At 45.9% G+C, this 25,077-nt stretch overlaps 1 protein-coding gene across 1 annotated transcript; it reads right to left on the reverse strand.

Moving 5' to 3' along the window:
• Positions 1 to 562: 562 nt before the first annotated feature.
• CHRNB4 (cholinergic receptor nicotinic beta 4 subunit) lies at positions 563 to 23,055 on the reverse strand. The gene is made up of 7 exons (XM_038767281.1): positions 22,887 to 23,055; positions 21,165 to 21,209; positions 13,548 to 13,696; positions 8,221 to 8,265; positions 7,997 to 8,106; positions 3,832 to 4,786; positions 563 to 893 (listed from the first exon to the last, which is right to left on the reverse strand). The coding sequence occupies exons 1-7, from the start codon at positions 22,939 to 22,941 to the stop codon at positions 753 to 755; spliced, it is 1,500 nt and encodes a 499-aa protein (XP_038623209.1). The 5' UTR covers positions 22,942 to 23,055; the 3' UTR covers positions 563 to 752.
• Positions 23,056 to 25,077: the final 2,022 nt, after the last annotated feature.

Consider the following 25,077-nt stretch of genomic DNA (forward strand, 5'->3'; position numbering starts at 1 on the left):
GCCTTGAACTAGCCCTCTTACCTCCAAGTGCCCCAAATAAATAAAACCAGCCCCATTTCAGGGATGATAACAATATAATAAAGCACTTGAACTCTTGGAGGAAAAATGGTGTAAATGCAAGGTCTTCCATGATTTAGGCTGTGGTCTTTCTTCCTGAGATTTATTGTATTTAATCTTTGACAGGTTGTTGGGGGGGGGGCACCCCTTTTAGACTGCGAGCCCACTGTTGGGTAGGGACTGTCTCTATATGTTGCCAATTTGTACTTCCCAAGCGCTTAGTACAGTGCTCTGCACATAGTAAGCGCTCAATAAATATGATTGATGATGATGATTGCTCAGTAGATTTTTTTGGCTTTATCTAAGAGGACCCCAACCGGGGAATTGCAAATTGTACGGTTGTTGCCCACCAGTGACTTTTCAAAGTTTGACGTTTGAATAGCTATCTAGTGTTGACTAGCTTTGAAGAAAACAAATGCCCTTAGCAATAGTTTTCTATAAAATAGCAATCTTGGGATAAAATTGGCCCCAACAGAGTATAAAGTAGCTTCATCATTTCTGCTGTCATTGAGTATTTTAGCAAATTGGGTCATTTTCGTAGCTCTGTTACATTTGGGTTTTAATAAGATTGAAACAATGTTCCAGAGGGGTCAGTTTCCACTTTTGATGGAAAATGATGAAATAAATTTCCAGAAACCACTTGTAGTACACAGAGATATACGTCTGTCCAAATATTTTGCAGTTTGAGATGTGGGTTAAGGGCTCTCTGGTGGAGAGTGATCCTGAAAGAGGGGTGGCAGGAATAAACCAACTGTCCCTACAACACAAACAAATACAAATATCCAGAGAAACAGTCTATCCACTACCATGGCAACGTATTTCCAATCTTCAATGACCTGGAAGAAAAACAGAGAAAGGTTAATAGCACTTAACAAATTTGCATTCATCTCCGGGTAAGGTTTTTCCTTCCTCTCAAATGGTCAAGATGTTTATCACGGCTAAAATAATTATAAATGGCCTTGTGCTCTTTTCTAGACCACATTTTGGTTTTACGGGCTGCAATACGGACCATCAAATCCCATTTGCGGTGATGTAAGATGATTGCCTCCAGGGATCGCAAATACACTTACCCTCTGTACAGCACGGAAAAATTATCAACTAGTTCCCCCACTCCGATCTTAATCTGAAAAATCGACTAGGCCTGGGCCAAAGGGAAGATCTCAGATTTTACCAACTAAAAAGGTCATTTGGGGACCCAGTGCTTCATTTGCTTACCACCTGAAAGTCATGGTCGTCATCATCGTCATCACCCTCTGTGGTATTAATTGAACCCCTACTGAGTGTGAAACACTGTACTAAGTGCTTGGGAATCCCGAGTGGGACTGGAACTGTGAGTGACCCAGTCCTTTTATTTTGTATGTCCAGCTTTTGGGACATACGTGACACATAGTAGGTGGTTAATTACCATCATTATTAAGCTCGTCTCATTTTCCATGAATCAATCATATTTATTGAACGCTTATTGTGTGCAGAGCACTGTACTAAGTTCTTGGGAGAGTACGATATAACAGAGTTGGTAAACATATTCCCTGCCCTCAGTGAGCTTACAGTCAAGAGGGGGAGACATACATTAATGTAAATAAATTATGGATATATACATAAGTGTGTGGGGCTGAGGGAAGGGTGAATAGAGGGTGAAATCCAAGTGCAAGGGTTTTGCAGAAGGGAGTGGGAGAAGAGGAAATGAGGGTCTAGTCAGGGAAGGCCTCTTGGAGGAGACGTGCTTTCAATAAGGCTTTGAAGGTGGGGAGTAGTCCATCCTTAAAGGAGCTTACCCCTTAAAAATTGTAAATTGTGAACCTTTAACATATTCTGATTGTTGGTTCAGTTGAGAGGGATGAACTTCCAGCTCCGTTTTAATTCTGCTCTCCAACCCAGACATTTCCTGAGGTCACTGTACTAAGCGCTTGGGAAGTACAAGTTGGCAACATATAGAGACGGTCCCTACCCTACGGTGGCTTGCAGTCTAGAAGGGGGAGACAGACACCAAAACAAAACATATTAACAAAACAAAATAAATATGTACAAGTAAAATAAATAAATAAATGAAGTGAGTTGCCCAAAGTCACCCAGCTGACAACTGGTGGGGCTGAGATTTGAACCCACGACCCCTGACTCCAAAGCCCGGGCTCTTTCCACTGAGCCACGCTGCTTCCCGGAAGACTGTGCGTCCCATGTGGGACAACCTGATAATAATAACGATGGCATTTGTTAGGCACTTACTATGTGCAAGGCGCTGTTCTAAGCACTGGGGAGGTTACAAGGTGAGGTTAGAGGAGCAGCGTGGCTCTGTGGAAAGAGCACGGGCTTTGGAGTCAGAGGTCATGGGTTCGAATCCCAGCTCCGCCACATGTCTGCAGGGTGACCTTGGGCAAGTCACTTCACTTCTCGGCACCTCAGTTCCCTCATCTGTAAAATGGGGATGAGGACTGTGAGCCCCACGCGGGACAACCTGATCACCTTCATCATCATCATCAATCGTATTTATTCATCATCATCATCAATCGTATTTATTGAGCGCTTACTATGTGCAGAGCACTGTACTAAGCGCTTGGGAAGTACAAATTGGCAACATATAGAAGCAGTCCCTACCCAACAGTGGGCTCACAGTCTAAAAGGGGGAGACAGAGAACAAAACCAAACATACTAACAAAATAAAATAAATAGGATAGATATGTACAAGTAAAATAAATAAATAAATAGAGTAATAAATATGTACAAACATATATACATATATACAGGTGCTGTGGGGAAGGGAAGGAGGTAAGATGGGGGGGATGGAGAGGGGGACGAGGGGGAGAGGAAGGAAGGGGCTCAGGCTGGGAAGGCCTCCTGGAGGAGGTGAGCTCTCAGCAGGGCCTTGAAGGGAGGAAGAGAGCTAGCTTGGCGGATGTTGGGAGGGAGGGCATTCCAGGCCCGGGGGATGACGTGCTTACTGTGTGCAGAGCACTGTACTAAGCGCTTGGGAAGTCCAAGTTGGCAACATATAGAGACAGTCCCTACCCAACAGTGGGCTCACAGTCTAAAAGGGGGAGACAGAGAACAAAACCAAACATATTAACAACCTTGTATCCCCCCCAACTCCTCACCATTGGCTTCAAAGCACTCAATCACCTTGCCCCCTCCTACGTCACCTCGCTACTCCCCTACTACAACCCAGCCCACCACTTCACTCCTCTAAAGCTAATCTTTTCACTGTGCCTTGAATTCGTCTGTCTTGTCACCGACTCCTTGCCCACCTCCTGCCTCTGGCCTGGAATGCCCTCCCTCCTCAAATCCAACCGACAATTACTCTCCCTTCCTCCAAGAGGCCTTCTCCGACTAAACCCTCCTTTCCTGTTCCCCCACTCCCATCTGCAGCTTTCCGACTTGCTCCTTTTGTTCTCCCCCCATCCCAGCCCCACAGCACTTAGGTACATATCTGTAATTCATTTATTTATATTAATGTCTTTCTCCCCCCATCCCTAGACTGAAGCTCTTTGTGGGCAGGAAATGTGTCTATTTATTGTTGTATTGTACTCTTTCAAATGCTTAGTACAGTGTTCTGCACACAGTAAGCGCTCAATAAATACGATTGAATGAATGAACCTCTGGGTAGAGACTCTGAGCTCAGAGAAGGTTTCCGGATGCCTGGCCGAAGCTGGGAGAAAAGGAATGGAGCAGATTGGTTCTTAAACTAGATCTTTTGGAGATTAAGCTTTGGGAGTGCGGAGCTTCCTGGAAGTGAGGAATCTGACCTCTCAGCTGAAGCCACCCTGATCTGCCACTACTTACGCTCTGGTCACTGTCGTCACTTTTCATGTGCTCCGCTATGAAGCTGACCCCATCGATGGCCTCCTGGACTTCGGGTTGATATTTCTTAGACGACCTTAACCGGAAATCCCGCTGGCCCCCAGTGCCGTCGGCAGTATCTTGGATCTTCCCGGCCGAGGCCGGGTTCACAAAGTACATGGAGTTCTTGTAGAGCTCCGCTGGGCTGGTGGCTTCAGCTCTGTTCCTTCTCCGGGGGCCGGGCCTTTGTCTGGCCGGGTGAATTTCGGGACGATTCATAAACAGGAACGTGGGCAGCCTCTTGAGGAAAACCAGCTTGACCCAGGGAGGCATACTGTGAGTGCTGGGAGACCTGTGGTGCACGTTGAGGACGCAGACACTGGTCACGATGGAGAAGGTTACCAACACCATGGTGAACATTAAGTACTTCCCGATCAACGGGACGTCCAGAGACGTCGGGGGGACGATTTTGGAGATCAGGAGCAAGAACACCGTCAAGGCCAGCAACACCGAGATGCACAGGGTCATCTTTTCCCCACAGTCTGAAGGGAGATAGAACACCAGAATTGCCAGAGAGGTGATCAGCACGCAAGGAATGATGAGATTGATGGTGTAAAACAGCGGCTTTCTCTTAATGATGAAATCGTACGTCACGTCGACGTAGCTGGGGTCGAGCGGGTTGACGGTCCGCCTCCCGGGGAGGGCGACGATGTCCCATTCTCCACTCGGGGTGAAGTCATCCATGCTGGCCATGGAGTTCTTCAGGACCAGGTCGATCTCGGTGTGGTCGTAGGTCCAGGACCGAAATTTCAGGGTACAGTTTTGTTGATCGAATGGAAAGTGCTTGACTTCGATTTTGCAGGCGCTTTTGTAGATGGCTGGGGGCAGCCAGAAGATGCTCCCGTTGAATCTGACCACTGCATTCGTGTAGAGAGAAACTTCGTAGGTGCCATCCGCACTGAGGAAGAAGGAGCGAGAAAATGAGGAAAGGGCATTGAAGACATATATCCCGAGTACCCCCCCTCCACCGGATAAGGAAGCCAAACTTGTCGTCTGCACATTATGTGAATTCTCTCCCCCTCTTTCCTCTCAGAATCAGCAGAATCAGCAGAATTGGCCCTGTAGTTCTGTGAATCCTGTTGCCAAATCTGAAGGAAACCACATAGCTTAGTAAGTAATCGCTGTGGCATTTGTTAATCACTAAGCCCTGGAGTTAATTCAAGGTAATCGAGTCGGAAAGAATCCCTGCCCCACAAGAGGCTCGCGGTGTAAGTAGAGAGGAGAACAGGTTTTGAATCCTCATTTTACAGATGGGAAAACCCAGGCGCAGTAGAAGTAAAGAGACTTGGCTAAGGTCACACAGCATAAAGTGAGGAAACTGAGGTCCAAGAGAAGTTAAGTGACTTGCCCAAGATCACAACAGCAGGCCAGTAGGAGCCCAGGTCTCCTGACTCCCAACTGTTGGGTCTTTCTGCTAGGCCGAGATGTTTCTCTGCTTCTCCAGTGGAAAGAGCACAGGTCTGAGGGGCGGGAGACCTGTGCTGTAGTTCAGTTCTCCTAATGGCCTGCCGTTGTGACCTTCAGCAAGTCACTTAACTTCCCTTGGGCCTCAGTTTCCTCATCTATTAAATGGGGAGTTTTAGATTTTTGAGTCCTACATGGGACAGGGACTGTATCTGATTTGAGAATCTTGTAACTATCCCAGTATATGGTACCTACTAAGGCCTTAATAAATGTCACTATTATTATTGTTCATTCTTTCCCCGTACAAGCCAGATCCAAGGTTACTTTCTCCTAGCAATAAGAATTGGGTCCCACTGTTTGCTAGGGGGAGGTCCTGAGACTCCAGGCTGTAATAATAATAATAATAAAACTGTGATATTTGTTAAGCACTTACTATGTGCCAGACACTGTACTAAGCACTGGGGTAGATACCAGATATTCAGGTCCCACTTGGAGCTCACAGTCGAAAGAGGAGGGAGAACAGGTATTGAGTCCCCACTTTGCAGATGAAGAAACTGAGGCCCAGGGAAGTGAAGTGACCTGCCCAGTATCACACAGCAGACAAGTGGCAGAGCTGGGATTAGAACTCAGATCCTTCTTTCATTCAGTTGTATTTATTGAGTGCTTACTGTGTGCAGGGCACCGTACTAAGCGCTTGGAAAGTACAATTTGGCAGCAGATAGAAACAATCCCTACCCAACAGCGGGCTCTGACTTCCATGCCCGTGCTCTATCCATAAGGTCACATTGCTTCACTAGTGTAGTGTAGTGGCAGAAATGAGGCTATGACATAGGATCATGGGGTATCTTTTATGCTCCACTGGTTAAGACCAGCAACTGGGTTTTGTCACCCTTCTTGGATGAGGAGTGGGCTTAGCAATCCTTACGCTCTATTGTTGTTATTATTTTTGTTAAGTGCTCACTATGTGTCAAGCACTGTTCTAAATTAGAGTTCCTGTCCCCTATGGAGCTCACAGTCTAAGCAGTAGGGAGAACAGGTTTTGAATCCTCATTTTACAGTTGAGGAAACTGAAGTGCAGGAAAATTAAAGAGCATCGTTCTGGGAGTCAGAAGACCTGGGTTCTAATCTCGGCTCTTCAAAGCCTTACTGAAGGCAAATCTCCATCAGGAAGTCTTCCCTACTAAGCCCTCATTTCCTCTTCTCCCTCTCCTTCCTGTGTTATCCCCTCCTTCAGCTCCAAAGCACTTATGCTATATCCATAATTTATGCACGTGTCTGTCTCCCGCTCTTGACAGTAAGCTTGTTGTTGTCCGGGGAACCTGTCTACCAACTGTGTTCTATTGTACTCTCCCAAGCACTTAGTACAGTACTCTGCACACAATCAATCAAAATGATTGATATGATTAGCTGTCTGCTGTGTGACCTTGGGTAACTCATTTAAATTCTCTGTACCTCAATTCCCTCATCTGTAAAATGGGGATTTGACTGTCAGCCCCATGTGGGACAGGGACTGTGTCCAACCTGATTAGGTTGTATCTACCCTGGCTCTTAGTACAGTGCCTGGCACATTGTAAGTCCTTAACAAATAGCAATTAAAAAAAATATTAAGTGACTTACCCAAGGCCGCACCTCAAGTAAGTGGTGGAACTTGAATTAGAACCTAGGTCACCTGACTCTCAGGCCAGTGCTCTTTCCACTAGGCCACACTGCTTGACATTTCCTCTCTTGGGGCCTTCTTTCTCTCCCCACTCACCCAGCTGGGGGGCAATTTAGGAAGGAGGCAGTGGATTGATTTCTTCAACTTTGATCCCCAAATCCCCGAAGCTAGTTCTGGGTGAGCCTGTCGAATCTCCTGAGGACCTTTCAAGCCACCCAGCCCCTCTGTGACCTGGTGTGTTTCTAAGGCAGTTCAATCCCTTCAAACACGGGTAACTCTCTGGCACTTAGATATCGCCGACTGACTTTCCAGTCAGAATAATTAAGTTTTTGGCAACCGATGCCTTGCTTTTCACAGGAATGCTTTATGAGCCTAAAACACGTCCGGCCAGTGACCGAGGTTGCCAAGTATAAATCTCCATCATTATGAAATGGCTTTATAAATGCCATTTAAGAAATGATTCTTTGTAAATTGCTACTTAATGGACATATTAGAGGTTGGAGCCTCTTCTGTGGTCCCCCTGAGGCTCCTTTCCCAAATGCAGTTTTCAAAACTTGGGCTGACTCCACCTCCTCCTCCCTCCCCTGCCAACCTTTCTTGTTTTCAAAGAGCTTAGCCACCTTTAACCTCTAGGCATGGCTAACTGCGTCTATTCTCCCACGTTGGAAACCGCACCCGTCTGAGAATCTGTGACCCCTGCATCTGCCATTGTCTCTCCTCTCCCAGGCACATCGTAATCCTCCTGGCAGCGATCTGCCCCAGATATTTCTTCTCAGCTCCCAGACTTTTTTATGGGCCGGCAGTGGGTCAAGCCAACTCCATCATTCCAAATCGACAGAGAGGTCAACCAAGATTCAGATTCCTGGTTATTCTAACCGGACCCAGGGCCCTGGGTTTCCTCCGTGGACTCAAGACCTCGCTGCCGAGCTATGATTTCAGTCGTCTAGTGCCCAAAACTTGAACAGTACCTCTGGTTGCCAAGTCTCACCTTCAGCTCTGATTCCTGCCCTTCCCCTGCTCCGCTGGAGTTTAGGTCTCATCACTTACTTATTGTAAAGCACAATGTCGGGCAGCCAGATACACTTGGCGGGGATCCTCAGGATCTTCACTCCCTGGTACGTACTCGGGTCCCAGGCCAGACGATAGTCAGTCCACTCCTGGGTGGGAAATGGCATGTCGTTATTTACGAAGCAAATGGGTCGACCGGCACTTCGAAAGCAAGGGCATTGATGATCCGGGAGACGGTGCTGGAGTCCTTGTCGGACACATACCTGTTTAAGCCAGACGTTTGTGGTCATGATCTGTTCGCGTTCATTCTAAGGGAGGAAAAGGATTGGTAAGCGTTCCACCAAAACAGCGCGTTGGTTGGGATTCGTTAATGAAAGCGGAATGATGTTGTCAGATTAGCAGTGTAGGATTTAAAAAGAAAAAATCCCTTTGGCCGCCCTTGAACACTTGCCTCTTGGTGCTCCTGGACCCGGAAGCAAATCCAACCAACCGCTGAGGGGGAGATGGAGGGAAATGGGGAAACATAGCTGTGAAGTTAGGATCAGGAACAGAATAAAAGATCAAAGAAGCAGCACAGTGGCCTACTGAATAGAGCGTGGGCCCGGGGGTCAGTAGGACCTGGGTTCTCATCCTGGCCCTCCCATTTCTTTCACGTTTTTATGGTATTTGTTAAGTGCTTATTATGTACCAGGGACTGTACTAAGCGCTGGGGTAGATACAAGATAATGAGGTTGGACACAATCTGCAAATGATCAAGAGATCATCTCCTCCAGTCCCCGCCTCTAGAAAAGACAACTTATTATTCCACCAGTACAGAGGGGGATCTCTTCTGGCTTTAAATACCTCCAGGTGATTGCTTCTCCAATGCTTTTCTGCAGCCAACAGCACTCCCTGACTGCAAGTTTTTCCTTATGTCTACCTGATTATTAAATCTCTCACGCTGCAACTCAAGCCTATTTGCTCTGTCAGGATAAAAAATGGCTGTCGCAGTCTAGAGGAGCAGGAAAGGAGGTTGTCTGATATCACGAGGGTGCTTTCTAGTGGCAGAATGTATTTATATTAATGTCTGTTTCCCCCTCTAGACTGTAAGCTCTTTGTGGGCAGGGAACGTGTCTGTTATGTTGTTGTTTGTACTCTCCCAAGCACTTGGTTCAGTGCGCTGCACACAGTAAGCGCTCAATAGATATGATTGATTGATTGATGAGGATACTGAGGCACAAGGTAGTGAAGTGACTTGCCCAAGGTCACAAAGCAGACAGATGGCCAGAATTAGAAGCCAGGTCTTCCTACTCTAAGGCCCATGCTCAGTTCAGTTCGGGCCAGGCTGTTCCTCACATCAAAATGAATTATTCCACCTACCACGTGACCAAATACGCTAAACAGAACCTCTCCTCCAGTGATACCTCTGACCCAGTAAATCCTCCCCGGATTGTTTGCTATTGCCAATGGTAACTCCATTTAGCTAATCAAGACAATTTCAGAGCAGCAGCTGCAGCCTCTTTCAAATGGTCTCAGCAGTCATTAAGCAAATGGTCCTTGGCTAAGGCTATAATGTGGCTGACAGACCCACCCTGGCTAAGCCACTCGGGTCTTTTTCGAGAATAGCTAAAGGACTCGGCAACTCAGCCTTAATCTCAGACTTTAGGCCGGGTATATAAAATGTGGAGGATAAGCAAAGACTTTCTTTTACAAAAGGAGACTGTAGTATATTGTATCTACCTCAGTACTTAGAGTAGTGCTTGGCACATAGTAAGCGTTTAACAAATGCCAACATTGTTATTATTATCATTATATTCTGGGTGGTTTTTTTTCTCAGCACTGAATTCATTAAAGTATTTTAATCCTTTCCTTATTTTTATTCCAGCAACTCTGGGTTTGGTCCTTCCAGATGAGAAAGGGGCCAGTGATTCTATTCTATTTATTTTTATTCTATTCTATTTATTTTATTTTGTTAGTATGTTTGGTTTTGTTCTCTGTCTCCCCCCTTTTAGACTGTGAGCCCATTGTTGGGTAGGGACTGTCTCTATATGTTGCCAATTTGTACTTCCCAAGCGCTTAGTACAGTGCTCTGCACATAGTAAGTGCTCAATAAATACGATTGATGATGATGATGATGATGATAATTCTCCCTTGGAGGTGCACTTTTCCATGGCAAAGGTGAACACCTGCCTGACTTGCTGTTTTTACTGGACTACGATGTGTACATAAGTGTGGAGGTAGTAGCTGGAAGGCTAGTAACTGGGAAGAAAAATTAATGGGGGAATGCAGTCCACTAGACTGTAAGCTCATTGTGGGCAGGGAATGAGTCTATCAATTCTATTTTGTTCTCCCAAACGCTTAGTACAGTTCACAGTAAGCGATCAATAAATCCCTTCGATTGATTAATTGGAGGAGGTGGGACTTCAGGAGGGCTTTGAAGATGGGGAGAACCATATGTACAAGCAAGACTTGTCCCTCATTATGTGGTCAGATTTGCTTCCTGCTGTTCCTGGTGCCATTTTTGAGTCTGCCTTTCAATATCGTGATCGCCAAGTGTTTGTTCTGAGCGTCGTTCCATCTCTCATTTCCACACCAAGGGTTGGTCCATCTGTCGTTGGCCAGTTTCCAGCTAATCACAGCTTACAATGTTTTCCTCTTCTCTTCCTCCCTCAACTTCAGCTCACCCAGTAGATTTTGGAGTATTTTGCTGTAAGGTCCTCGTCTAGACTGTAAGCTCCTTGCGGGCAGGGATCGTGTCTGTTGTTCTCTTCCTAGCACTTAGTACAATATTCTACACAGAGTAAGCACTCAACAGATTTGATTTATTGATTGTACATTCTTTTCCCAGGTCTTAACTAGAAAAAGAGTTATCTCTATAAGCATCATTTCAGTTTTGGTGTCATGACTTCATTCCAGGGCCTCATAGTTTATGGGAATGCCTTGCCATTTGATGATCTGTATAATGGGCCGACAGCCGGGATGGAATGATTTTAGAAATCAGACACTGCTGCTTAGTAAGTCTACGTCTCACAGCCAAAAAGAAGATTGAACATTACATTGGCTTTGACTTTATAGACTTCAGTTCGGCATGAAACTTGCCATGATGACACCATATTCAGTTAGTTTCCTAGAGGAAATGGTGACCTTTTGATACGGTCTTTCCTGCTTTTTGATCTATCCTTGTGTAATTGGGCAAAGTGCTGCCCAAATAGCAGAATTCAGGGGCATAACTGAATTGTCACCAATGGAGAACCTTAGTCGTGTGTACTGGCTTGCACATTATCTCTCCATCCCCCTCCCCCTCTCCATCCCCCACATCTTACCTCCTTCCCTTCCCCACAGCACCTGTATATATGTATATATGGTTGTACATATTTATTACTCTATTTATTTATTTATTTATTTTACTTGTACATATCTATCGTATTTATTTTATTTTGTTAGTATGTTTGGTTTTGTTCTCTGTCTCCCCCTTTTAGACTGTGAGCCCACTGTCGGGTAGGGACTGTCTCTATATGTTGCCAATTTGTACTTCCCAAGCGCTTAGTACAGTGCTCTGCACATAGTAAGCGCTCAATGAATACGATTGATGATGATGATCTAGGTTTCAAATCAAATTTTCAATCTGTGATGTTTGCTAATTCTAAAAAGTGCTTCATAATCATTAGTGGGTTTCCTTGCAGGTGTGTTTCTAGAGCATAGTCATCAGCGTATGTCCAATTCAAGGACTTTCAATGATGCTATTAAAATTTTCCAAATCAACAAGTTCCTGGAGGACTAGATTCATATTCTTAAACCAGCTTCTTGATTCCTTGTTGCCTCCTCGGCTTTAGCCGCCTCTAATAGGTTGAACAAAAGTAGACCTTGTTTAGTCCACTGCCTCCTTTATTCAGTTATATTTATTGAGCGCTTAGTGTGCAAAGCACTGTAGTAAGTGCTTGGGAGAGTACAAAATAACAATAAGCAGACACATTCCCTGCCCACAATGAGCTTAAAGTCTAGAGGGGAAGACAGACGTTAATATATCTGTGGTCTGAAGACACATCCCTCTGTGGGACAGGGACTATGTCCATTCATACTATTTTGTGATTATCACAGCACTTGGTGCAGTACTTTGATACTCAGTAAGAACTTAATAAATATTATAATTATTTCAAATGAGGAATAGCATGTTTTCTTTTTAATGGTATTTATCACTTAGTATGTGCCATGCACTGTACTAAGCACTGGGGTAGACATAAAACAATCAAGGTGAACATAGTCCCTATGCCACAGAATCCTCACAGTTTTAATCCCTATTTTACAGATGAGGGAACTGAGGCACAGAAAAGTGAAGTCTTAGGTCACATTACGGACAAGGGCGGAGCGAGGATTAGAACCCAAGTCCCCTGATTCCCAGGCCCCTGCTCTTGCCACTAGGCCATGCTGCTTCCCTTGAGGGTAGGGATCACGTCTTTTAATTTTATTGAGTTCTCCATTGTGCTTAGTACAGTACTTATCCCAGGGTAAACACTCAATAAATTCAATTGATTGATTGGTTGGCTGGTTTAAGAGAACTCTGCCTAGGACCTTGACAGTGCTGGAGAACAGTGAGAATTGTGTGATTACTACTACTACTATTACTACTCTCCCCCTCCTCCCCCTCTCCATCCCCCCGCCTTACCTCCTTCCCCTCCCCACAGCACCTACATATATGTATATGTGTTTGCATGTATTTATTACTCTATTTATTTTATTTGTACATATTTATTCTATTTTGTTAATATATTTTATTTTGTTCTCTGTCTCCCCCTTCTAGGCTGTGAGCCCACTGTTGGGTAGGGACCGTCTCTATATGTTGCCAACTTGTACTTCCCAAGCGCTTAGTACAGCGCTCTGCACACAGTAAGCGCTCAATAAATACGATTGAATGAATGAATGAATGAATGAATACTACCCGGATCCCAAGGAACCACTAACACCTCAATCACTGGTAGGACCTAATCCAGTTCTCAATACTTGCCCCCTCCTCACCTCCAGCTCCTTCGTTCACTCTCAGGTATCAGGTTCATTACATAAAGGCTAAAATGACATCTTCTTGTTCAGACCTAAATATATCATCTGATATTTAGAGAGTCTCTATTTTACACATACCCTACAACCTCCCCTCTGCCTTAGAAATCTCTAATCACAGTTTCCTTAATTGTGAGAAATGGCATGGCCTAGTGGACAGAGCGTGGACCTGGGTGTCAGTAGGACCTGGGTTCTAATCCTACCTCTGCCACTTGTCTGCAGTGTGACCTTGGCCCAGTCACTTAACTTCTCTGTGCCTCAGTTTCTTCGTCTGTAAAATGGGGATTAAGACTTTGAATCCTATGTGGGCCAGGGACTGTGTCCCACCTCATTAGTCCAGCACTTAGTACAGCGCCCAGCACATAGTAAGTGCTGAACAAATACCATTTTTTTTACAAAATTAGGAAATGTAGGCCTCTTTCTTGGCTAAGGTTGTCCATTTTCATTCAACTCCATGTATAAAACTTCAGGCTGCTAAATAAAAAAACCACTCCGTGAATGCACATTCACAAAATGCCCCCGTTCAATAAACAAAATGGCAGAGCCTCCTTAGACTTACCACACTGATGAGCTGGGCTAGTGACACTTGCAACTCAATAGACACCAACTGTGAGGAGTTGGTAGCCGGGCGAATTAATTTATTATATTTTTGCTCCTTCAGAAGGTAGTCCATGAGCTTCTCTTCTGTGTTGGTTTTGCTGCTGCTCCCTGTAATGGAACAATAAATAATGATGGTATTTATTAAGTACTTACTACATGCCAAGCACTATGCACAGAACTAGGGTAGAAACAGCATAATTAAACTGGACACAGTCCCCACACGGTGCTCAGAATCTAAAGAGGGAGGGAGGACAGGCATTTTATCCCCATTTCACGGATGAGGAAACAGAGGCATTAAGGGATTTGTGCCGCAGGTGGAAGAGTTGGTACTGGATGCTCTTCCAGTGCTGAGAACAGTGCTTGGTACATAGTAAGTACTTAACAAATACCATCATTATTATTTTCACTAGATGATGAAATACCAAATAAACAGGGAAGGGTTTGCTACTTTAGGTCAGAAACGGACTCAAATATTCAGTCTTTGGAAGAACTGCCTGCCTCTAATGTTCTCTTCTCATATCTGACAGACGATGACTCTCCCTGCCTCAAAGCCTTATTCACCTCCTCCAGGAGGTCTTCCCAGACTGATACCCCCTTTTCTCCGCTCCTCCTTCCCTCCCCATCGCCCCGACCCCTCCCTCTGCTCTACCCCCCTCCCCGCCCCATAGCACTTGTGTATATCTGTACATATTTATTATTCTATTTATTTTATTAATGATGTGTATTTATCTCTCATTCTATTTATTTTGATGCTATTGATGGCCTAGTTGATAGAGCACGGGCCTGGGAATCAGAAGGTTCTAATCCCAGCTCTGCCACTTATCTGCTGCGTGACCTTGGGCAAGTCACTTGACTTCTCTGTGCCTCAGTTACCTCATCTGTAAAATGAAGATTAAGATCGTGAGCCCCACGTGGGACAGGGACTGTGTCCAACCTGATTTGCTGGTATCCACCCCAGAGTTTAGCACAGTGCTTGGCAAATAGTAAGCGTTTATCAAATACCACAATAATAATATAGTGCCTGGCACATTGTAAGTGCTTAACAAACACCATAACAAAAACAAAAAAGGAAAACAACAACAAAGAAAACCCTGGCCACATCCCTAGGAACTCTTGGCTATTTCCTTCCTGACCTGCTTGCTGTAGAAAAATTAAAACCTATACTGAAGGTAATCTCTGCTTTCCTTAGACAAGAACAATACGGTATTTCAGTCTGGGTGGGTCATACCCAGCCTTGCCTCAGTCTTAGCATGGAGAGTGTCACCCAGTGATGCCCTCCAAAGATTGTGTCTCATGGCTCTGGGGAAGAGGGTTGTCATAGTGGGGTCATCATCATCATCATCATCAATCGTATTTATTGAGCGCTTACTGTGTGCAGAGCACTGGACTAAGCGCTTGGGAAGTACAAATTGGCAACATATAGAGACAGTCCCTACCCAACAGTGGGCTCACAGTCTAAAAGGGGAAGACAAAACCAAACATACTAACAAAATAAAATAGAATAGATATGTACAAGTACAATAAATAAGCAAATAAATAGAGTAATAAATATGTACAACCATATATACATATATACAGGTGCTGTGGGGAAGGGAAGGAGGTAAGATGGGGGGATGGAGAGGGGGACGAGGAGGAGAGGAAGGAAGGGGCTCAGTCTGGGAAGGCCTCCTGGAGGAGGTGAGCTCTCAGTAGGGCCTTGAAGGGAGGAAGAGAGCTAGCTTGGCGGATGGGCAGAGGGAGGGCATTCCAGGCCCTGGGGATGACGTGGGCCAGGGGTCGATGGCGGGACAGGCGAGAACGAGGTACGGGGAGGAGATTAGCAGCAGAGATTAGCAGGTCTTCCTTGACTCCACTCTCCCGTTCACCCCAAACATCACCAAAACCTGCCCGTCTCACCTCCACAACATCGCCAAGATCTGCCCTTTCCTCTCCATCCAAACTATCTTGCTGGTTTAATCTCTCATCCTATCCCGACTGGATTACCGCATCAGCCTCTTTACTAATGTCCCATCCTCCTGTCTCTCCCCGCTTCAGTCCATACTTCACTCTGCTGCCCGGATTATCTTCCTACGGAAACGCTCTGGGCATGTCACTCCCCTCCTCAAAAATCTCCAGTGGCTGCCTATCAACCTTTGAATCAAGTAAAAACTCCTCACTCTTGGCTTCAAAGCTCTCCATCACCTCACCCCCTCCTACCTCACCTCCCTTCTCTCCTTCTACAGCCCAGCCCGCACCCACTGCTCCTCTGCTGCTAACCTCCTCACTGTACCTTGTGCTCACCTGTCCCGCCATCGACCCCCCACCCACGTCCTACTTCTGGCCTGAAATGCCCTCCCTGCACGTATCCGCCAAACTAGCTCTCTTCCTCCCTTCAAAGCCCTACTGAGAGCTCACCTCCTCCAGGAGGCCTTCCCAGACAGAGCCCCCCCTTTTCCTCTCCTCCTCCTCCTCTCCCCATCACCCCCCCGCCCTACCCCCTTCCCCTCCCCACAGCACTTGTGTATATTTGTACATATTTATTACTCTATTTTTTAATGATGTACATACAGCTATAATTCTATGTATTTTGATGGTATTGACACCTGTCTACTTGTTTTGTTTTGTTGTCTGTCTCCCCCTTCTAGACTGTGAGCCCATTGTTGGATAGGGACCGTCTCTATATGTTGCCGATTTCTACTTCCCAAGCACTTAGTACAGTGCTCTGCACACAGTAAGCGCTCAATAAATATGATTGAATGAATGAATGAATGAACGATTGTATTTGTTCAGCGCTTACTATGTGTCAAACACTGTTCTAAGCGCTGGGCACTGTTCTAACTGCTGGGCACTGTTCTAAGTGCTGGTCATGTGTTCTAATCCCAGCTCTGCCATTTCATCATCATCATCATCATCAATCGTATTTATTGAGCGCTTACTATGTGCAGAGCACTGTACTAAGCGCTTGGGAAGTACAAATTGGCAACATATAGAGACAGTCCCTACCCAACAGTGGGCTCACAGTCTAAAAGGGGGGGGATTTGCCATTTGTCTGCTGTGTGACCTCGGGTAAGTCACTTTACTTCTCTGTGCCTCAGTTCCCTCATCTGTAAAATGGGGATAAAGTCTGTGAGCGCTAGGTGGGACAGGGACTCTGTCCAACCCGATTTGCTAGTACCCACTCCAGCACTTAGTACAGTGCCTAACACAGAGTAAGAGCTTAACAAAAACCATTACTATTATTATTATTATTTCCTGTGCTTTGATTGCACAGCCCACCTCAAAGTTGAGAGTTTCAGAGAAGTCTGAAGTTCGCTAGGAAAAATGGAAAGATGGAATGGTCTCCAGTGGTTTGTTGACCTTCACTCCCCTAGGGCAGCAGGAACATGGAATTTTTGAGTGGTGGGTAGTGGGGTCATTTCATTTTCTCCCTGTTTGGTCCTTGAGATCAGGGACTGTGACGCCTTCATTGACTGTTCTGAGAAGCAGAATGGCTTAAGAGAAAGAGCATGGTCCTGGGAGTCAAAGGACCTAGATTCTAATCCCAGCACTGCCACTTTATAATAATAATAATGATTATGGTATTTGTTAAGCACCTACTATATGTCAAGCACTGGTCTAAGTGTTGGGGTAGATACAAGATCATCAGGTTAGACACAGTCCCTGTTCTACAAGGGGTTTACAGTCTGACTGCTGAGTGACCTTGGGCAAGTTACTTCTCTGTGCCTCAGTTTCCTCATCTGCAAAATGGGGATGTAATATCTATTCTCCTAATTTGACTATAAGTCCCTATTCTACAGGAACTTGTGTCTGACCTGATTATCTTGTCTTTACTCCAATGCTTAGAACCAAGCTTGAAAAATAGTAAGTCCTTAATCAATACCACCATTATTATATTATCATGCCTAGCACAGTCTAGAGGATCAATCAATCAATCAGTCATATTTATTGAGCGCTTACTGTGTGCAGAGCACTGTACTAAGCACTTGGAAAGTACAAGTTGGCAACATATAGAGACAGTCCCTACCCAACAGTGGGCTCACAGTCTAAATCAGTGTTTATTGAAGCTGTCGAGAAGGGGTTGCCTAACTGAATGTTCTCAGGCTTCTCTGCAATTTCTGCTTCATGGAGTATTTAGGTCAAATGCAATATTTATTGCTTTTTAGAAGCATTTCCCAAATGTTGCTTTTTCTTTCCATTTAACTTCTTTAGTTGGTATTGACTAACATGTTTAGGGTGGAAGGCAAAGCTCTTCTTTACTTCCTGGCAATCAGGAGAGCTGGGCTTTTGTTTTGGTTCTGTCTGAAGCTGGCTAATATACGTGAAGACCTCACGTGCTTCACAGTGTGAGGCACTCCTATCTGCCTATAGTTATGGTATTTATTAAGTGCTTAATAAACTCCCCTGTGTTGGGCAGCGGCAGAATTTCACTATCAGCAGTAACTTCTTGGAGGACAAAAAAGAGTTCTATACGTACACTGTGGCCATAAAAATACAGTACTGGATGCAGCATAGTTTAGTGGAAAGAGAATGGGCTTGAAAGTCAGAGGACCTGGGTTTTGATCCCGGCTACACTGTTTGCCTGCAGTGTGATCTTGGACAAGACACTTAAGTTCTCTGTGCCTCAGTTTCTTCAGCTGTAAAACGGGGATTCAATGGCTATTTTCCCTTTTATTCAGAACGTAAGCCTCATGTGGGACAGGGACTGGGTCTGGCCTGATTACCTTGTATCAACCCCAGCACCTAGTACAGTGCTTAGCACATAGTAAGTGTTTAACAAACACTACAATTATCACTAAAGTAATATTGTCCCTTTAGATTCATGAAGGTCATGCACACTTCATCAGTGCTACGATGCTGCTTTAAGAATGCTTCTCAATATCTGCTTTCTCTCTGACTTAGACTGTGAGTCCCATGCGGGACAGAGACATGTCCAGCCTGATTATCTTGAATCTACCCCATTGCTTAGTACAGTGCTTGGCACAGAGTTAGCGCTTAACAGATATTAGTATTGTTATTATCATGAATTGCAGCCCCTGAAATGCCAGGAAGAACATTGAGAGTTGGAAATGTACTGAAGAGGGAGGGAAAGACTGACAGTGGATCTGGGTTGCGGAGGGCCTTACTTTGCCTTCCGCCTATCAGAACCTTGATTTGGTCTGGGCAAGAGCATCTAGCACTGACTCTTCTGCAAGACAATTCGGGGCCATGGGCAATCACTCTCCCCCACTGCCCCTGTTTCCCCACTCCTTAGGAAACTCCAGTGGTTCCTCATCCACCTCTGCATCAAACAGAAACTCCTCACCATTGACTTTAAAGTACCTTGCTCCTTCCTACCTCTCCTCTCTACTCTCCTACTATAAGCCAGCCTGCCCACTTTGCTCCTTCAATGCCAACCTATTCACTGTACCTCGATCTCATCCATCTCACTGCTGACCTCTTGCCTACATCCTGCCTCTGGCCTGGAATCATCATCATCATCGTCATCAATCGTATTTATTGAGCGCTTACTATGTGCAGAGCACTGTACTAAGCGCTTGGGAAGTACAAATTGGCAACATATAGAGACAGTCCCTACCCAACAGTGGGCTCGCAGTCTAAAAGGGGGAGACGGAGAACAAAACCAAACATACTAACAAAATAAAATAAATAGAATAGATAGGTACAAGTAAAATAAATAAATAAATAGAGTAATAAATATGTACAAACATATATACATATATACAGGTGCTGTGGGGAAGGGAAGGAGGTAAGATGGGGGGGATGGAGAGGGGGACAAGGGGGAGAGGAAGGAAGGGGCTCAGTCTGGGAAGGCCTCCTGGAGGAGGTGAGCTCTCAGCAGGGCCTTGAAGGGAGGAAGAGAGCTAGCTTGGCGGATGGGCTGAGGGAGGGCATTCCAGGCCCGGGGGATGAGGTGGACCGGGGGTCGATGGCGGGACAGGCGAGAACGAGGTACGGTGAGGCCCTCCCTTTTCTTACCTGACAGACAATTACTCTCCCTTCCCTTTCAAAGCTTTATTGAAGGCACACCTCCTCCAAGAGGCCTTCCCTGACTAAGCCCTCCTTTCTTCTCCCTCTCCCATCAGTATTGCCCTGACTTGCTCCCTTTATTCATCCCCACCCCCAGCCCCACAGCACTTACATATATTCTGTAATTTATGTATTTGTATTAGTGTCTGTCTCCCCCTTTAGACTGTAAACTCATTGTGGGTAAGGAATATGTTTGTTTTAGGATTATAACACACTCTCCCAAGCACTTAGTACAGTGTTCTGCACATAGTAAGCGCTCAATAAATACTATTGACTAACTGAGAGTAACCCAAACGTGGTCAGGAACATAGGAGAGACTCCGGCACTGGAGAGAGGAAATGAACACCACTAGATGTCAGCAATTTCTAAAGGATATACAGATAACTCTTCCCGAATGGTTTAAGGGGGTCTGAACCACAACTGCTTTTTTGTAGATTTCCCTTGCATTTTCTCTGCACAGTGCTAATTAACATTGCCCCGTCACTAGGTAACCCAGAGGGTAAAAGCCACCGGCACGTATGTCCGCAAGATCACTGAGAACATCTCCAAGTACCGTTTTCGGCAACTGGAGTGGAGACCCGGTTCTCTTCAGCCGGACAGGTCAGTCAGTCAGTCAAAAGTATTTATTAAGTGTTTCCTGTGTGCAGAACACTGTACTAAGTGCTGGGGAGAGCATAATATAACAATATAGCAGACACCTTCCCTGTTCACAACGAGTTTACAGTCTAGATGGGGAGACAGATGTTAATATAATTAATGAATGACACATATGTACGTAAGTGCTGTGGGGCTGGGAGGGGAGTTAATAATAATAATAATAATAATGGCATTTATCAAGCACTTACTATGTGCAAAGCACTGTTCTAAGTGCTGGGGAAGTTACAAGGTGATCAGGTTGTTCCATAGAGGGCTCACAGTCTTAATCTCCATTTTCCAGATGAGGTAACTGAGGCACAGAGAAGTTAAGTGACTTGCCCAAAGTCCCACGGCTGACAAGTGGCGGAGCCGGGATTTGAACCCATGACCTCTGACTCCAAAGCCCGGGCACTTTCCACTGAGCCACGAAGGGAGCAAGTCAGAGTGACACAGAAGGGACTGGGAGAAGAGGAAAGGAGGGTTTAGTCGGGGAAGGCCTCATGGAGGAGGTGTGCCTTCAATAAGGCTTTGAAGGAAGGGAAAGTGATTGTCTGTCGATGTGTAAGATGATGATGATGATGATAGCATTTATTAAGTGCTTACTATGTGCAAAACACTGTTCTAAGCACTGGGGAGGTTACAAGGTGATCAGGTTGTCCCACGGTGGGCTCACAGTCTTAATCCCCATTTTCCAGATGAGGTAACTGAGGCCCAGAGAAGTGAAGTGACTTGCTCAAAGTCACACAGCGAGACACTGGTCAAGCAGACTATTAAGGCCCTGCCCATCCTGATGGACCATAACCCCCAGAATAAACTCTACTGAGGCCAGTGAGGTCAAAAGGGCAGTTTCCCATACTGCCCTCTTAAAGGCAAGACGTTTAACACCCTCACGTTCTGGACGGAAGGAAACAGTCAGTTATGTAGCTTACGGTACCTGTGGGAGACGAGGGTTTATCCTCACTGTAGCATGAACTTCCTCCTGGAAGAAGAAGGGACAAGTTCAGGTGCCAATCCAAGGCTTCTCTTCTGGGAGACTGAGGTCCAAGATCAATCATTCAGTGATACTATCAAGAGAGTGCTGATCTAGGAGAGCCGGTGCCCTAGGAGCTGAACAAATCACTTGAAATGGAACCCGGAAGGCTGAAAGCAAACATCCCATGGACCTTTCAAAGCACCACCACCGTCCAGCCACACGTTGGACCTGCTTCGACGGTTCGGATCATCCACATCTGGATGTTTTTGCAGATCTTTGTGATTCTCGTTCAAGCTGGATTGTGACCTCTCGCTAAATTCTCTTCCAGCAGGGTACGAAAGCTCTCTTCCTCCAGCCCCTGCCCTCTACCCTCAGATATGAACTGGACAAGGAAGTAGTGTGGTCTGGTGGAAAGAGCCCAGGCTCGGGAGTCAAAGGACCTGGGTTCTAATCCTGGTTCTGCCACTCATCGGCTGTGTGACCTTGGGCAAGTCACTTACCTTTTCTGTATCTCAGTTTCCTCATCTGCACAATGGGGATTAAGACTGTGAGCCCCACGTAGAACATGGACTGCGTCTGACCCGATTTAGCTTGTATCTACCTCGGTGCACATAGCAAGCACTTAACCAATACCATTAAAAAATCCTGTTATTTAGCTAAATGATAAGAATCAAATTCTGTGACATGAGGAGTTTGCCTGGCAATGATGTTGCCCCACCCTCCACCTCAGGGTCCTGAGTGGATTTAGTTCCCAGGCTAGTCTGCCATAAAAGGATGGCGATTCTTCCATCCACAGGAATTGTTAAAGGAAAAACCTCCGGACGATAAGCTTGTTGCGGGCAGGGACTGTGTCTGCTTATCGTTATATTGTACTCTTCCAAGAGCTGAGTACAGTGCTCTGCACACAGTAAGCACTCAATACATATGATTGACTGAATTGACTGAAAAACATTCGTTCCCCTGGTCAGCCATTTGCAAAACCAGCTCTCCTTTATCCTTTCATTTAGACTAGGCCTCAGATGATGACATTTTCTAAGGGGAACTACTTCCCCCAAAATGAACTCTGAAAGTCGTGATACCTTACTAGATCTAGCAGAGCTGGTTAAAGACGTGAGAAAGGTGAAGGCAAAGCATTCGTTCAAAACTCTTCTTTCGCACCCCTGGTCAGATAGCTAGACCACAGATGAGAGTTTTTTAAACTCTGTTTGTGTCAAAGGAAGGGACCTAAAAAACCCCGAGGGGTGCCCTGTTCTTACCCAAACCAGACAGATCCTGCTATCTTACAGCGGCTTTCGTTGCGTGAATGTCGCCAAAGTGCTGTTTTCGTGCTGCCGGGAGAATTTGAAGTTTTGACTGATGATGCTTTGCTGTGTTTTCTTCATATTGGCATCCGCTCTCCGGCACAGCCCTATCACTAGCTGACCTCCGTGACAAGGCGGGCACAAATGTTTGGGGGTTGGGGATGGACTCTTTGGCTTTATTCTGAGGGCCTGGCCTATCCTCACCCCGGAATGGACACCCCTGCCGTCTCACGGCCCAAATGGCTCAAAACGATCGGTCGCCTCCCCCGCTTCACGCCAACGGACCGTCAGCGTGCAAGTTAGTCCAGATGCATTTCTAATGGTCCTCCCCTACGGCCCCTCCCTGCCCTCGAAACAGAATCCAGACAACAGGAACACTCACCATTCCAGAAGAGGGAAACCGCTGCAAAGAGAAGGAGGCGGTCTGTCTTCTTCATGGCAGGGAGAAGGGGCCGAGGGGGACCGGCCGTTAGGAGAAACTGCAGAAGACGGGCTCAGCTGTCAGGATGGCACAGACATGAAGAATAAAAAGGGACTTGAGCTTTGGAGGTATTAAATCCCTGGACCAGACGGGCAGTAGGACCCTGCAGAGCAGCTGTGTGGAACTCAGCTTGCATGAGGGCTGGGATCCCTCCCTTTTAAAGGGCTTTGGAGAGAGGGGAAACTCAGCCGCACAAGGGAGCTGACAGAACCGTGATGTGAGCCAGAGAAAAGCACAGCTAGGAGAGGCATGGCCCTCCCACCCACCCCATCCCCGGGGCCTGCACCCAGGGCACAGATGATTCATTCCCTTAGGGCCCTGGGAAGGGTTTTCCCATTTAATGGATGCACAGGGGAGAGGTCTGGGGAAAAGGATGGGGTTGACTCTGGGCCAGGCCTTTCGTTCATGCCAGGTTAATGGGCACCAGCTAAAGTAATTATACCATCCACTGACTCGTGGGCAGGTACCCTTCGATTCACGGGGACATTGGGAGATATCGTCCCCGTGGCGTTCTACGATATTTGGGGTTAGATGCCTACCTTCCTCACTCCAGGTCTCTTGTGGGCAGGGAACCTGTCTGTTTATTGTTCTACTCTACTTTCCCAAGTGCTTAAAACCGTGCTCGGCACACAGTAAGCACTCAATAAATACGATTGATTGAATGAATGAATGAATGAATGAATGAATGAATGAAAGAATGATCCGACTGAACAGCTTTTGAGGCCTGGAAAGATCCCATTTCAAGTCTTTGAGCACTGCTTGCCCTCTCCCTAATGTCCTGTCTCCTCTCCTCCCTTGAACTCACACCGACAACTACTTCTGCACCCGTGTAGGGATTATGTCGCTTTTTGTTTTTAGTTTCTTTATTGTACTTTTAAGATTTTACTATGTCCCAGGCACTGTACCAAGCACTGGGGTAGATACAAGCTATTCAGGTTGGACACAGCCTATATAATAATAATAATGGCATTTATTAAGCGCTTACTATGTGCAAAGCACTGTATATCCCACATGGGGCTCACAGTACTAATCCCCATTTTACAGATAAGGTAATTGAGGCACAGAGAAGTCGAGTGACTTGTCCAAGGTCACACATTGGACAAGTGGCAGAGCCAGGATTAGAACCCAGGTCTTTCTGAATCCCAAGCCCATGCTCTATCCTCTGTTCTTCATATGTACCTATATTAGCAGCTATGCTTAATAATAATAATTGTGGTATTTGTTAAGCACTTACTGTGTAATAGGTACTGTTACATAGTGCCTAAGTGTTGTGGTGGATGCAAGCAAGTCAGGTTGGACACAATTCCTGTCCTACGTGGGGCTCGTGGTCTCAATCTCCATTTTACAGATAAGGTAACTGAGGCTCAGAGAAGTGAAGTGACTTGCCCAAGATCACACAGCAGACAAGTGGCAGAGCAGGGATTAGAACCCATGACCTGCTTACTACCAGGCCCGGGCTCCATCTACTATGCCATGCTGCTTACAGCATGACAGTGGGTCACCCAAGAGCCCCTGCCTGCCTGCTTATACACTGGTGTGCTGCTGGGAAAATTAATATTTCTGAATTTCGAGATCCATTCCCAATTCTGTAAAACAAGGGTGATGTCATAGAGTGGTCCAGGAGCCACCAGCAGCAGCAGTGCTGGTAGCAATAGTATTTCGTAAATTCTTGCAAAGTGTAGAGCCTATACCAAGAGTTGGGAAAAGCATTTTGTGGGAATAACCTGTTGACAAATGGTAAAGGCTAATTGCGTGTAGATATCAGGGTCCCTTGTGCTGGCAAAAATTGAATCCATCTGGAATTCAGAGAAGCAGCAGAGCCTAGTGGATAGAGCCCGGGCCTGGGAATCAGAAGGACCTGGGTTCTAATCCTGGCTCTGCACTTGTCTGTTGTGTGACCTTGGGCAAGTAACTTCACTTCTCTCTGCCTCAGTTCCCTCATCTGTAAAAGGAGGGTTAAAACAGTGAGCCCCATTTGGGACAGGGGCTGTGTCCAACCTGCTTACTTTGGATCTACCCCAGTGCTTAGAACACTGCCTGGCACAGTAAGTGCTTAACAAATACCATAAAAACCAAACCAAACCAAAGCATT

The sequence above is a fragment of the Tachyglossus aculeatus genome, chromosome 26, assembly GCF_015852505.1.
Source record: "Tachyglossus aculeatus isolate mTacAcu1 chromosome 26, mTacAcu1.pri, whole genome shotgun sequence".
NCBI classification, from domain to species: domain Eukaryota; kingdom Metazoa; phylum Chordata; class Mammalia; order Monotremata; family Tachyglossidae; genus Tachyglossus; species Tachyglossus aculeatus.

What these genes read in the sequence shown, in the direction of transcription:
- CHRNB4 (XM_038767281.1), bottom strand. Translation starts at nt 22,941, where the DNA reads ATGAAGAAGACAGACCGCCTCCTTCTCTTTGCAGCGGTTTCCCTCTTC. An exon ending in TAAACCCTCGTCTCCCACAG is followed by an intron (nt 13,697 to 21,164) that starts GTACCGTAAGCT and finishes GTTCCATTACAG; the next exon opens with GGAGCAGCAGCAAAACCAAC. An exon ending in CAAACGTCTGGCTTAAACAG is followed by an intron (nt 8,107 to 8,220) that starts GTATGTGTCCGA and finishes TTTCCCACCCAG; the next exon opens with GAGTGGACTGACTATCGTCT.